Genomic DNA, 15,430 nt, shown 5'->3' on the forward strand with positions numbered 1-15,430 from the left:
AGCGTAAATGTGCAGTCATATTCGTTGTGTTCCCACTAGTGCTTTCAGGTTAATCTCGTTGAAATGACCTTAACGCCACAACACGGCAAATCTCCGTTAACGAGCTACCGCCGATCGCTCCGTGCATGGGGCTAGACGGCCAACACGTTAACGAGCTAACTGCGCTAACACACTAGTTCACACCAATGTAATTGAGCATTGCATGGCACATCCAACATACTGTTTTACTTTAGTCCATGACTCGCTTACCTTCAGGGTCATACGTCACATGAAAACCAAAATAATTCCAAACGCCAGATCTGAATGAGGTTCAATTTGCCTGTTGCAAGGAGAGCTTAACTTCTGTCTCGCTAGCTTGCCCTGCGCTCTTCCTTCTGACTATGCTGTCTGTGTGAGCGCTCAGTGGATCTGCGCTCGACAGTGCAGCCTAGGCGGAGTAGTCGAACACAGATTCACTGAGCGCTCAACACAGACAGCATCGTCAGAAGGAAAGTTGATAAAATAAATTACAAATGTTGTATTGTTCGATACATATGCGTACCGAACCGAAAGCACTGTATCGAACGGTTCAATATCGATACGAATATCGTTGCACCCTATAATAAATATTTGCTAATTATATATAATATATGTATATTACATATAAGTATGCTATGTTAGTTGGTCTGTAGTTGTTTATCTGTTTTAGGTTCTGGAGTTATTGATTTTTGCATGATTTTATTCTGATATTTGTATTGCATGCTTCTAGTTGTTTGTTTTATTATATAAATATATAACGTTGATCTAATCCATTGTGGGCTGGCTGGACATGGGACTGTTTAGCTAATAGCAGGCACCTGTTGAGGCGTGAGATTGGTGTTTTGTTTGTTTTTTCCCTCGTCCTCCTGGGACTAGGCTGGGGTGGTCCCCACGTCAGAAGAGGAGTTCCTGTCTCTAACTTTTACACACAAGGAATATTCGTCTTGGGTTGTTGGACAATTGACTGGCGGGAATGTGTGGGATTTTGGTGTACAACGAACAACGAATTTTATGGCAAGTTTCTTTTTTTTTTGTCTTTTAAATCAGGTTTTATTATTGCTTTCTGCATCTGGGAATACTTTTTTTCCCAGTTAGACGTGTTTGGTCTCTGGGTTTCTGATTCACTTGCTTCCCCCGTTGTATTCAAAGGACCTCCTGGTATGACATTTTGGCGCACCAGCTTTAGGTTCTACGTGTGTGAATATATATGCAAAAACTTACATTCACTGCTTTTATTTGCAATGCTGCCTCTGTACAAAATAACAACAATGTAATCAGTCAAAATATAAAATACAGTCAGAATGTTAAATAAAACTTAAAAGTAAGGAAGGAATTGTGCTATTAGACAAATCATAAAAATGTGCGAGTATTTAATTTTTACAAACAAAATGTTGGCGTTGTGATGAAAGCAGCAGTGGGTTTTTGTTTTGTTTTGTTTGTAACGATTCGTTTCATTGAGTCACAGTGACCCCTGTAGATTGTTGTCATTTATAGATCTCTGGTTTCATGTCATTGGGCCGGAACACGACATCTAAAGTTGCCCAACTTATTTAAATTTTAGTCAGTCTTCTGAATATGGATGGAAAAATAAGACATCCCAGATCTGAATGAATGAAATATTCTTATTAAATACTTTGTTCTTTACATAGTTGAATGTGCTGACAACAAAATCACACAAAAATTATCAACGGAAATCAAATTTAACAACCAAGGAGGTCTGGATTCGGAGTCACACTCAAAATGAAAGTGGAAAAACACACTACAGGCTGATTCGACTTTGATGTCAGGTCCTTAAAACAAGTCAAAATGAGGCTAAGTAGTGTTTGTGTGTTGCCTCCATGTGCCTGTATGACCTCCCTACAATGCCTGGAGATGCTCCTGATGAAGTGGCAGATGGTAAGTAAGTAAGTAAAACTTTATTTATATAGCACCTTTCAAGATAAAAATCACAAAGTGCTTCACAGAAGCTAAAACCTAAAAATAAAAATCAACCAAAAGCAAGTTTAAAAAGATGGGTTTTTAGCTGTTTTTTAAAAGCGACCACTGAGTCCACAGATCTCAGGCTCAAAGTGAGAGAGTTCGACAATCTGGGGGCCACAGTTCCAAAAGCTTTGTCGCCTTTTGTTTTCAGCCTCGTGTGTTGAACAGCAAGCAAGCCCTGTCACATGACCTCAGGGACCTGCTGGGAATGTATGGATGTAAAAGTTCACTTATATATGTTGGTGCTTGTCCATGCAGAGCCCTGAAAGTCAAGGTCAAAACCTTAAACTGGATTCTGAATTTAACGGGGAGCCAGTGCAGCTGAATCAGCAGGGGTGTGACATGGGAAAACTTGGAGGACTTGGTCAGAAGCTTTGCAGCAGCGTTCTGAACAACTTGTAGACGCTCCAAAGAGGCTTTATATAAACAAGTAAACAAAGAATTACAATAGTCCAGACGAGATGAAACAAATGCATGAAGGACAATTTCTAATTCGGAGTGCGATACAATGGGACTCAGCTTAGCAATGTTTCTCAAGTGATAAAAACAGGAGCGAACCAAAGATTTTACATGGGCATCCAAAGTCAGAGCTGAGTCAATACTAACACCAAGGCTCCTGATAGACGGTTTTGCAAATGTAGCAAGTGGACCCAAGTTTTCCATAACACTAGGTACAAATTTTTAGGAGCACAAACAAGAACTTCAGTCTTCTCCTCATTTAGTTGAAGAAAGTTTCCAGCCATCCAACATCTAATGGAGTCTATGCACTTGTGCAAAATCTGTAGCTTGGAAACATCATGGGGCTTAAAGGAGATATATAACCGAATATCATCTGCATAGCAGTGATACGAAATGTCCTTAAAGTGCTCAATAAGTGTTGAAGAGGAAGTAAATACAGTAAGAACAATAAAGGCCCCAAAACTGAACCTCTGGGGGCCTGGGATTTGGGAGTGATCTCCTCCCAGGCCTCTTCCACACTCCCTCCCCTTACCCCCAACCAGTCATGGGACATGGCTGTGCCTCCCTGAGCCTGGTCAAGTAAAGGCTTTGACATATATATCATTAGTAAATCTGGCCCTCTATGCCCCTCCTTCATAATCCGGTGTCAGACTGTTAAAGAGAGAAGTGTAAGGTCATTCATATTCTCAGCAAACCGTTCTTCTCTTTTCCTGAGGGCTTATCAGTTCTCCTAGTTTTCATTGAGGTGTAGGAACCATGAGAAGGAAGGGAACAAAAAAAAAAAAAAGGTTAGGAATAGAAGATACTTTTGAAACGCACCCTTTGTGTTTCCCTGATGATCATCAGTGATACAGATTCTTAGATGCAATTTAGGACACCTACACTATGCTTGGTGACCCCATATCTAATTTATATGTTGACTATATTTGAATGTTTTTTTTAAAATATATTTAATCTTTACACTCAAAAGTTTTAACAGCGCTGAGACTGCAGCTGAAACAATAAAAAGAAAAAACTGATAACATCCGAAGTGGTTGTGGTCTGAGGTTTCGTTTAAAATCAACTGCAAGCGCAACGTTTTACCTTTAGTTTCACTTTGATCTTGAGCGAGGAAACTGAAGCGATTTTCTTGTTTCCGTTAGCAGGTTGGGAGACATTAAAGTTTCAGAGATGCCGTTTAGTCCTGTATAGGCCATCTCTTCCCTGTATCCGTCTGACCTAATGTCTTAACTTGTTGCAACTAGATTTTGTCATTTTCCTCTCACTAACTGTTTACTTGTTTTATCATGCAGCACAGGGACTTTAGGTGGTATTTGATGGCTCATAGGCTTACTGTGGAAACATGGTGTCCTCCTGTGACCCAGAGGAAAAACAAGTTATGATACTTATTTATTTATCTTTTTAGAATAATGGAAGCATTGCGTTTAAAACAAACATATTGCATTTTTTAACAAAATTGTTATGTATTTGTTGTTTTTATCATCTGTAGTATAGTATATTGTATCAGGTGTTGTTTAATCACAGAATGTTGTGATGTAATAATGTCATACATTTTCAAAATCTATGTGGATTTCCGTTAAAGGAAATTTTGTTACATATTGAAGTAATTAGACAGAAGCAGATGTAATTACTAAAATATCATATTGTGGCATGTTGGGAGTGGCTAGTTAGCTCCCATCATGCCTTGGGAATATGTGTTGCTGTTTAAGATGTTTATTGTTTTGTGACTCTTAACTGTTCTCATTGATGCTGCAGTATAAATTCATTGACAGTTATTGTTTGATGGAAATAATCTTGTACCATGAGTGAGTTCAGGCATGTAGTTATTGACCCTCTGAAGCACAGTGTAATACAGCAGAAGCGTTCAGTGAAGTTCTCCCTTTTTCTGCTTGGGGTAAGATAACATGCTCAACCTCAGCATGGGTTCTTTACTGTTAAGATTCCTCAGTTTGGCACAATATTAACAATAGACAAATAGACTTCTCATTTTAACTTTTGTTTTTGTCAACCTTGCTTCTGCACACCTATACATTCATATCAGTGTTAGATCGTTTCATCCACAAATGACAAAGGACCGGGAGACAGAAAGGATTTTACTCATAACTGTGGAAGTGGAGTTGTTCTTAGAGCTGTCAGGAAATGAGGTGGAGGAGGGCCAGACATTAGAACAAGAAGGTAAAAACTCAGAGGGGGAAATTTCAAGTTTTGAGGAGCCTTAGAAGTAGGGATGGGTTTTGATTATCGATTTTCTGATGAAAATCGATCCTAGCTTGAATAACACGATATGGATTCATTAAAATCCTGAATCGATTTTTAAATATAACTTTATTTTGCCCCAAACGACAGAATCTCAGGTTAAACCTCACCTGGGAATATTAGGTGCTGCAAGCGCCTGGGTGGCTGCAGCTCAAGAGATAGAGTAGGTCACCTACTAACTGAAAGGTTGGTGGTTTCGTTCCCCAAGTTGATCTCCAGTGCATCCATTGGAAGGTGAATGGTAGATAGAAAGCATTTACATAGGAAAACCAAAAAAATTGCTTGTGCGAATGACGCACTACGGTAGTCTACGGTAGTGCAAAGTCTACGGTGACTGTAGACCAGGGGTGTCGAACCCCAGGCCTCGAGGGCCGATGTCTTGCAGGTTTTAGATCTCACCCCGGGTCAACACACCTGAATCAAATGATTAGTTCATTACCAGGCCTCTGGAGAACTTCAAGACATGTTGAGGAGGTCATTTAGCCTTTAAATCAGCTGTGTTGGATCAAGGACACATCTAAAACCTGCAGGACACCGGCCCTCGAGGCCTGGAGTTCGACACCTGTGCCGTAGACGGTTACGTCTTTTCATTGGCCCAGAGTCTTCAGTGACCGTAGACACTGTAGACTCGGGGCCGAATCCAACTGTAGTCGTTTTGGTGACGCAACACCGGAAGTTCTAGTCTTTTCAGTGGCTACAGCTGATGATGACGACACTAGCAGTTCGTGTTATAAATCCAGATGCCCCTGCACCTCGTCAGCAGACCGGGTGAGAAGTATGGTCTTCACCAAACCTCCACAGGAGCTGCTCAGCCGAGTCGTTGCATTCACTCACGCACAGAAGGTATCCACGCGCCTTCACATGGTGCTTTCGGTGGCTCGTTACAAATGATGTGAGATATATGAAGTAGTAAGTGTATCGTGTATTTAATGGTAAATGGCCTGTATTTGTATAGCGCTTTTACTAGTCCCCCCTAGGAACCCCAAAGCACTTTACACACCCAGTCATCCACCCATTCACACACACATTCACACACTGGTGGAGGCAAGCTACAGTTGTAGCCACAGCTGCCCTTTACAATACCACTATTCATTCACTCTCACATTCACCACTGGGTGGAGCAAGCTACAGTTGTAGCCACAGCTGCCCTGGGGCAGACTGACAGAATCGAGGTTACCATATCACGCCATCGGCCCTTCTGGCCAACACCAGTAGGCGGTAGGTGAAGTGTCTTGCCCAAGGACACAATGACCGAGACTGTCCGAGCCGGGGCTCGACCCGGCTACCTTCCGATTACAAGGAAAACTTCCAACTCTTGAGCCACGATCATGATATCATACGAATCTGCCTAGTATGATATTAATCATACTAGGCAGATTTACTGCACTGCCATTTACTACCCATTTACCCATGTATGGCTATTGTCAGTACATGTTGCTCGTAAACTTTCTTTAAGTGTGTAACATTCACAGTGATATTGTTGATGGTAACGTGTATGATTCCAGCATACCTGACAGGCACTTTTGACTTTTTGTACACAGTTAATTATGTAAAGCCCCTTGCATTGCATTTATAATCAAGTTCACTGATTGACTATCCTGCAGTGATGTTTTCCTGTATTCCTGTTTCATCCACTTACATACAAACATACAAGTATAAATAAATACAATCTATAGAAAGAGAAATATGTTTGATATGTTTTTTATTTAGTTGCACACAAATAGCATTCTCTGCCAACAGGTTCAGAAGACACAACTATGTAGAAACACATAACAGACCAGAACCACAGAAGCAATGTGTACAAGCAGGTGGCAAACACAAGTTTTTGTACAACACAAGCCTCTGCAACAGCTTCAGTGTTTCCTGGAATTGATTCGGAAACACTAACAGAGCTATTATCTGTCTGTTATGACAGTCAAATTTCCCCCAGATAGGTTGAGGTCTAGTGACTGTGAAAGATATGATCACACCATTTTCATAATCATCTATTCAGTGACCCCTCTTCAAATACTTACGTCACAATACAAAGATAATCTCTCATAGCAACTTTGTACTGATTTTACGACTCGTTTCCCTTTGAGAAGTGGACCCTAACATGGCAGCAAAGTGCAACAATGTCTCTCCGTGTGGGGGTCAGAAGTTCAGGGTATGCCTTTAATTTTCTTGCTTGTACAGACAAGTACAAATGACAGTACAATGGTATGAATAATCCTTCTCAATTTACCAGTATAAAAGTAAAACAATTACATCGTCTCATCGGGGCACTCCTCCTATGGCCAGTCTTTGCACATCATAATAACACAGAAGAAATGAAAGCAATTCATTCTCAATTGCTGTTAATTTCAGGGGATTTTCCAACCTGTTTTGGTTCAAAAGAGCCAAAGGAAAATCCTCATCGATGTTGGAGTAACAACTAGATGCTTTTATTGTTTGTACACTGATAATACTGTGCTGTCATTGTAAACCACTCAAAATAAATAAATAACACATTGTGATCATACTGAAGACCAAAAACAGCAGTCCAGGCATCAGTTGGGATAAAGGAGCTGGAAACATCACCTGATAAAGAAAAAAAACCAACAGACTGAATGAAAAACAGAAGTTTCCTTCATTGCACTATATTCACCAATCACAAGCCTCTTCTTTCCCCTTTTGCCACCCTAGACTTTTGACTAATCACCGATCTGGATGAATTGCACTACCGTACTGTCCATCCCCTTTCTTTTCTTCTGTGTTATAATGATGTGCAATGACTAGCCATAACAGGATTCTGAGCTCCTATCGGGCCAAGTTTTACAGTGTCTACGGTCACCGTATAGACTTTGCGCTACTGTAGACTCGACGGGTATGTTCTCCTGAAATTCAATTGAAATGACATGCATTTTTTCATTTTAATGCGCCAAGTAAAAGTAAAATGTATGCGTTTAAGAATCTGCACTTTTCTACTGCACTTTTACAAGCAATGCTGTTTTTGTAAAAAAGAAAATGAAAAGAAAATGTTGCTGAAATCCAGTGAAGCTGTTTTCACTTCTCTTTTCTCTTTGCACATGTCATGATAGGCTAGATGGAAAAAATGCAATGAAAGAAAATTTCTGTGGTCATATTAGTACGAAGTGTAAGTGTATTAACACAATCAGTGAGGGAAACACAGAGTGCATGCAAAAGGTAGGCTCTTCTTGGCTGTCTTTCTCTTTTGAATTAGGTGATAATACTCATAGAAATGATTCATGTAATAATAAAATATTAATATTTATTATTTATCTTAACAATTATTTATTTATTATTAACAAAAATAAAAGTTGTGACAGAAATATAGGAAATGTAAGGAAATGTGGGAATATGGGGTGGAATTTGATATTACTGCGATATGAATTAACCAGGGAATATTAAATAAAACTTCAGTGCTGTTATGCAAGCAACATTATATGTTGTGACCATTTTCTTCACTGGTTCACAATAACCCCCGTGGACTTGCTTTATTTGCCATTCATCTCTGATGTTGTCATGGTCCGGAGTCTGTGACTCCGTGTTTATGTTTTTATTATTCTGTGGTTTTGTTTATTCTGGGTTTTTGTACTCTCCTTCTTCACGTTTCATGTTCCTGCGTTCTGTGTTCCCCAGTCTGTGTTAAGTTTGTGTGTGTTGTGTCATTACATGTATGTGTTCCTGTTTTACTTTGAAGGTGTCTGTCTGACGTCAGTGCGTTCTGTGTATGTTTCCCCTGCCTCGTCAGCTGTGATGTCTCCCAGGTGTGGTTCCCTCCTGTTTCCCATCCCCTGATTGCTGGTGTGTGTATTTAGTGTGTTCCCTCGTCCTTGTTGCTGGTTTGTCTGCGTCTCTCCGTCCGTCATTCTGTGTATTTCCCCGTGCCTCCCTGCATCTGGTTAGTTTTTCCCAGTTTAGGTTTTCTAAGTTTCATGCTCACCCTCGCCATCTCTGTTTGTATCTACATTTGATTAATAAACTCACTTGCACCACAGCTGCTGCATCTTGGATCCTAAGTAATCGCACACTGCTTGCCCTGGCAACCCGTGACAGATGTCATATCATTCTGATTAAACACATTTTATTTAAAATGGTTTATTTTGAGACAAAATTCAGTATCTTCTGTTTTTATTCCATATTCTTGTTTCTACATTTAATTTTTCCTGAATGCTGTTGAAGGCATGAATATTATGCTGTTCAACTTTATAATCATTGGTTCTAAACTGCATTAGTTTTTATCTTGACTAACATATTTGTACCAAAATGCATTAATTATGTTACTATATATAAAGAAATAAATAAAAAAATCATCTTCACAGTATAAGATTTTTTTTTCATTTCCTCAACAGTACTTTCCTCCCAAGACCTAAACAAGTAAATCATGGCTTTGGACAGTGACAGTTATGATTACATACACTTTAATGAGACTCACAGCAGCGAGATCGAGTATGACATTAAGATATCAGAACTTTACTATCCTGCTGCTGTCAACAGTCTCGTCTTCTTCATCAGCCTTCCTGCAAACAGCTTCCTGCTGTGGGTCCTCTGGACGGAACGAGCTTGGAAGATCACATCGGATATTTTACTTCTTCAGCTCACAGTTTCTAACCTCTGCCTCACTGTGACATTGCCTTTTGCAGCCTGTAATGCACTCCATGGGTGGGTCTTTGGAGAGTGGGCCTGCGGAGTAGGTGTAGGGATTTATTTTCTGGGACTGTTCACCGCCGTGGTGATCCTCACTGCCATGTCTTTGCATTCTTATGTTACTGTGGTTCAGCCTTGGTGCTTGTCTGCACAGGCCTTAACAAAATATGGTGTTCTCATAGGTAGCATTGTGATGTGGCTGGTGTGTGCTGCTGCAAGCATTAAACTGGCTGTGAGTTGTCGAGTCATTGAATTTGCTGACATTAAAGTGTGTGTAAATTTGGTGGAGTCACTAACCATGAAACTCACTGAAATCTACACACAGATTTTTCTTTTCTTTCTCATTCCTGTCCTTATCACTTCATTCTGTTATGTTCACATGTGGATAATGGCGAAGCAGGGCAGGATAAACAGCCAACAACAGCCTTCAAAATTGATTTTAGGCATAACTGTCAGTACTTTTCTATGTTTGGCCCCTTCTAGCATCCACATGTTTATACAGTCCTTGCTACTATTGGATTTTTATGAGTACACACGTGAACTGATATATGCATTGCACTATGCTTGGTTGATCATTCATCCCATCATTCACATCTACTGCTGCTTTATCCCTTTGGTGCATTTTATAGGAGTACAAAGGTTTAGGAGGTATCTTCCCATGCCGTGCAATACATTATCCCTGTGCAGAGATGAAACTAAAACTGACAGTCCAATGGCATTAATCCCTCTCCAAAATGCGGAAGAAATTTGAATTTACTGTAGCATGCATGCATTAGGATGAGATGGGTAGATGCTGGAGAATTTGATTAGATAAATTAGCTGAACTTAATATAGTACAAGCAAAAAAACAACAAAAAAAGTTGGCAGCGACTATTAATGATAGAGTCTGACTTTTTTTGATGCCAAAGGGGTGTACCACACAGCAAGATTAAGTTTTCTGTTACAAAAGTGACTTTGTTTTTACCTGGCTAAATCACCATGGCAACATGCTTAATCGAGGGCCAGTGTCCTGCAGATTTTAGATCTCACCCTGGGTCAACACACCTGAATCAAATGATTAGTTCATTACCAGGCCTCTGGAGAACTTCAAGACATGTTGAGGAGGTCATTTAGCCTTTAAATCAGCTGTGTTGGATCAAGGACACATCTAAAGCCTGCAGGACACCGGCCCTCGAGGCCTGCAGTTCGAGACCCCTGATATAAAGAGAAACAGAAGTGACAATTTCAGTTTGACATTGTGTTTCAATACCTTTTCTTAATGTTTTTAACTGTGTTTATATACTTTCTAATCAGAATCTTCTATTTTAAACTTCCACTACTCCAAAATGATCAGTTGATTATACTGTATTGTAGTAGTGATACTGTAGATCGGTCACTATGATTACATGTCTCCAAAAGTTGAATCTGTTCATCTGGACGTAGCGTTTTCAGTGGGAGAAATGTTTTGTCACTCATCCAAGGGACTTCTTCTCAGCCGACTGCAGTACATTTGCATAATGACTGAAACCAGCCAACTGAAAGAACAATGGGCTGGGAGGTCAGTTCCTTCATCATAAATATGCAAATTCTCATGACCATTGATCAAAGACCACTGATCATTGGCCATGAGTACCATTCACAGAGAGTTGGGGAATGGCTGCAATCACAGCATTGTAAAATGGCAAATGATGTAACCTTAGGCTCCCTCCTCCTTTAAAAAAAAAAAAAAAATCACTTTAAAAGTTGTTGTTTTTTTATATACATTTGATATTATGATTATTTTTCTCAATGAATTTCATTTAAAAAAAATTAAAATAACTTTTGTATCTTGTTGAAGTTTATTTATTTTGAAAGAGATATCTTTTAATATTTTCTTAACAGCATACTTTCTTTTTCAACAAGCGAGCAACTAGCAAATAAATTGCACTTTGACCTGTCGACTTAAGAGGTCGATTTTGTAATCATGTTGGACCAAATTCCTGGTGCAGATCAGTTAGAGTGTAGTGTGAAGAAGCCTCAAATAAAACACTTAGTATGATAATAGAAAAGGCTCAACGATTGATCCAGTGTGTTAACATCTTCCATGTTCGGTTCAACAAAGCAGGCAAGTTCAGCAGGTGCAGACTCAGCCATCAGATTAGCATGTATGAAAAACAAACAACAACAAAATCTTGGTTGCTGAACGTCTTTAATTTAACCAGTTAAACCACTAATACAACATCTTAAGTTTCCATATTTTATATATTTAATATTTGTTTTTATCACCTAAACAATCTTTGGATGAGAAGGAAAATGTTAAGTTTTCTTCATGCACTTACCTGTGACAAAACTGTTCTTAGATCAAAGAGCCTTTTATTGCTGTACTACTGTAGTAATTATAAAAGTATATTCTTCTACTGAGTATGCCACATTACAGATATCTCTTTGTTGTTCTGTTTTAGGGGTTTATGTTATTATATCAATTAGTTTTACAAAGTTATTTTATTGTTTCCATTTTTTTCAGCAGGATATATTTTCTTCCCAAAAAAGTAGCTTATTATCAAACTTTATATCATCAGCATTTTCAGGCTTTACCAAATAAAAATAAAAAATCAGATAAATAAAACTTTATCTTTATCTTTTGATCAGTGCAGCAAAACTGTAGACAATTAGTTGTGAATGATATTGAAACATAGGTGTAATTTTGTTTAAGTTTCATTTTAAATGTGGACAAAATGTTTGTTTGTTTTTTATTTTGGTTTGGGCGTTATCTTGAACTTAGTGTGAAACAGAAAGAGGAACTGTTGGTTTGCTTAAGATCATCGCAGCTTTTCCTGAACAGTACAGTTCAACAGAACACTTGCTGGCAGATACAAGAGGTAGGTTTCTGTGTTTAATCCCCTGTATTAGTCTCTGTTTTAAATATTAAACTAAAACTAAAATCCACAGTTTCTGTCAGTATAGAGAAAACAGCTAAGTTATAGTATTTAAATGTGTTGAAAAAATCTTATTTTGTGTTTATATTTTGTAGAAAATCGACAATGGCAAACAACATGACAAGCAATGAAGTCCATTTTCTTTGTGACAGTGACTTTCCCAGTATTACTGGCCCTTTCTTCATCTTGATCTTCATCCTCAGTGTCATAGGCAACGGTCTCCTCTTATGTGTTCTTTTCATCTACGAGGGCCTGAAAAGTATCACAAATATTTTCATCCTGAACCTGGCCTGCTCTGATTTGATCTTCACCATCACGCTTCCGTTCTGGGCCGTTGATCACCTACAACAATGGGTCTTTGGGGACTTTGTCTGCAAATTAATGACTGCCGTATTCTTTGTTGGTTTGTACAGCAGTGTCATTTTACTGACCGCCATGACAGTTGCCCGTTTCATTAGGGTGGTGCTGCCAAACTGGAAAAGCAACCGTGCTAGAAGAAGGAGGTATGCAATCGGCGCCTGTATAGCTGCCTGGATCATCAGCATCTCGGCATCCCTGAGTGATGCAATTAAAGTAAAAGCCATAAACTGGGATAATCAGAACTATTGTGATGATGGATCTGAAGACAAGCTTGGACGTTATCTCCAAGTGTCACTGCTATTCTTCCTCCCATTTGCCATCATTATTTTTTGCTATTCTGCCATCCTCAAGACAGTTTTACAAGGTTTAAGTAGAAAGAAGCACAAGACTGTAGCTGTGCTGTTGTGTATTGTTGCAGTCTTCTTCATTTGCTGGGGGCCATACCATATTGTGCTTTTAATTAAATCTCTTTATAAACCCATAGGTTGTAAGGCAGAGGAACGGTTAGCAGTTGCCTACCGTATTTGTGAAATGCTTGCCTATTCTCACTGCTGTATGAACCCTCTGCTATACATGCTCTCACAGAAGTTGCGAAATAATCTGTTTAATCTTTTGAAATGTAAAAATTTGTGCAGTAAGAACAAGGAGGAAAATATTGGCCAGAAAACCTCTGGTATTCAGAATGTAGCTTTCACAGTAGACAACTCTTCTGTTAACACAGAACGACGCAATGATCCATTTAAAAGTCCCTCTTGAAAGTAAACACTGATTCAGTCTTCAAATACTTTTACAAAACAAAGGTTGTATATAATTTGACATGTTTTGCATATAGTCTTGATATCATATACACAGATTTTGTTTTAGCCTTTTTAATGTGCAAGGTCAAAGATGTTTGTAAAATTGTGCATTTCGCTGGTGTCGTTTTATTAGTATTTTTTGTAGAAATGAAAATGTTTCTGAAAAACAGTGAAGCTTTTTTCACTTCTTTGTTTTTGTGGTATGTAATGTCAGATGAATTGGGGGGAAAAAATGCATTGACAGCAGTTTTCTGTGGTCACCGATAGAGTCAGAGTAGTGTGTAGTATAAGTATATTAACATATTCACTAAGGGAAACCGTGAAGCAGAAGGGAAGTCACTTGGGCCTTTAATCTTTCTTTGAAATGGATAATAATGTAATGAGTCGTGTAATAAAAAATGAGAAATGTTTTGGAATATGGACATTAATATTACAGGAATATAAATCATAATAGAAAAAAATTACAAAATGTTAAAGCTTGGACATATGGAATAAATTATGCTTAACTGACAATTCATACAGGTTTGCAGGTATTCTACAGGTATGCTAACTCTTTGTTTCACTGACTCACAGTGACCCTAGACTCACTTTATCATTTATAGATCTCTGATGTCATCTCATTGTTCTCAAACACAACATTTAAATTGCTCCACTTTATTAAAATTCCATTTAGCCTCCTAATTTTTCTTCCATATAGTTGACTTCATATTTTTTAACTGTCTGTGATGACAGGACACGTATGCTGACATGCTGGATAAATGTTATGATCATTCTGGATGCTTTTGAGCAGGGTTAGTTTCATCTACCTGTGGCCAATATAGACCTGACACAAAAAGTGAGGCAATGTTTGCTGTGCTGGAAATGTTGTAATATTCTTAAGCAAACTAATAGCTTCTCTGTCATAATCTGCAGGGTGTTTAGATTTGAAGGTGAGTTGAACCCAAATGCAGACATGAGCAGGCAGAGGTTAACAAAGCGAACTGTGTATTTGATTGATGGCAAAAAAGGAACGAAAGCAGCAAACATCCAAATGGGTGAAACAAAAGCTCAATGAGGAAAACAGAAAACTAAACATCTACGAAAAAACACAATTTGATTGATTGGTAATTTATTTCAACATGTGAACAATATACAAGTACATTTAGAAAAGAAATAAGAGAGAGAAAAAAATACTATACAAATTACATACAAAAAAACATTCTGATTAATTTACATGTTGAAAGGGAGTGGGAAGAAGTATACACTTATTTAATCCCACCCCTTTGCCATAAATTATCAGTGAATATTTAGTCAGCTACCTTACTGATATAATTTGTAATAAAGATAGTGAACAGATTTCTGATATACTATATACTATAATATCACATCATGAATTTTTTGTTTGTTTGTTTGTTTTTAAATAGAGACATTCACGTAATTTAAATATTTTCCTTTTCTTTATAGATCGAGAAGATCATATTTTTATAACTCTTTTTGAACAGTTTTATGTTTGGACATTGCTTTAATTCCATATTCAGTTTGTTCCATAGTTTCACTCCATGAACAGAAACACAAAAGCCTTTTCTTGTAGTACGTACCTTCATTGTTTTGAAGTTACAAAAACCCCTTAAATTATAACTTCCTTCTTTCAAAGGAGGTGGCATGACGAAACACACTAGTACTGAGAAACACGAAGGACAACGGAAAAAGGAACTACAACAGATACTCTGACAAAGGACAGTGCGCAAAGGACACAGGCTCACTAAAATAAAACAGGAAGCATAAACACAGAGAGACAAGATACCCAAACTTGACATTGACAAAACTTAAACATACATGGAGACATGAAAGACTTCAAGGAGACACAAAAGAATAAAACACAGACAGATGTCTAAAGGGGCAGGAGGAGAACTAACAGACAAAACAGACTAAACTAGAGACATAAAATAATAGAATAGGGAACTAGTGGGAATAAAAAAAAGTCATAAGCACAAGGAAACCCAAACAGAACTAGAAAAAATTTCCATTTCCTGTGAAAATGCTGTGTGGATGCCTTAA

The 15,430-nt window shown here is 38.3% G+C and overlaps 2 protein-coding genes across 3 annotated transcripts; both read left to right on the forward strand.

The window, feature by feature from the left end:
• The first annotated feature begins 5,982 nt into the window (after positions 1 to 5,982).
• Positions 5,983 to 10,405, forward strand: LOC121814421 (chemokine XC receptor 1-like). Of its 2 annotated transcripts, none has more exons than XM_042220285.1 (2): positions 5,983 to 7,558; positions 9,048 to 10,405. In XM_042220285.1, the coding sequence occupies exon 2, from the start codon at positions 9,080 to 9,082 to the stop codon at positions 10,091 to 10,093; it is 1,014 nt and encodes a 337-aa protein (XP_042076219.1). In that variant the 5' UTR covers positions 5,983 to 7,558; positions 9,048 to 9,079; the 3' UTR covers positions 10,094 to 10,405. The 2 variants fall into 2 exon arrangements, with proteins under 2 accessions (XP_042076219.1, XP_042076216.1); XM_042220282.1 differs by lacking the exon at positions 5,983 to 7,558 and adding an exon at positions 7,660 to 7,878.
• Positions 10,406 to 12,118: 1,713 nt separating this feature from the next.
• Positions 12,119 to 13,805, forward strand: LOC102312026 (chemokine XC receptor 1). The gene is made up of 2 exons (XM_005912466.2): positions 12,119 to 12,179; positions 12,332 to 13,805. The coding sequence occupies exon 2, from the start codon at positions 12,342 to 12,344 to the stop codon at positions 13,350 to 13,352; it is 1,011 nt and encodes a 336-aa protein (XP_005912528.1). The 5' UTR covers positions 12,119 to 12,179; positions 12,332 to 12,341; the 3' UTR covers positions 13,353 to 13,805.
• Positions 13,806 to 15,430: the final 1,625 nt, after the last annotated feature.

This window comes from Haplochromis burtoni, unplaced genomic scaffold, assembly GCF_018398535.1.
Source record: "Haplochromis burtoni strain Fernald_Lab_line unplaced genomic scaffold, NCSU_Asbu1 Contig_3, whole genome shotgun sequence".
Taxonomy (NCBI): domain Eukaryota; kingdom Metazoa; phylum Chordata; class Actinopteri; order Cichliformes; family Cichlidae; genus Haplochromis; species Haplochromis burtoni.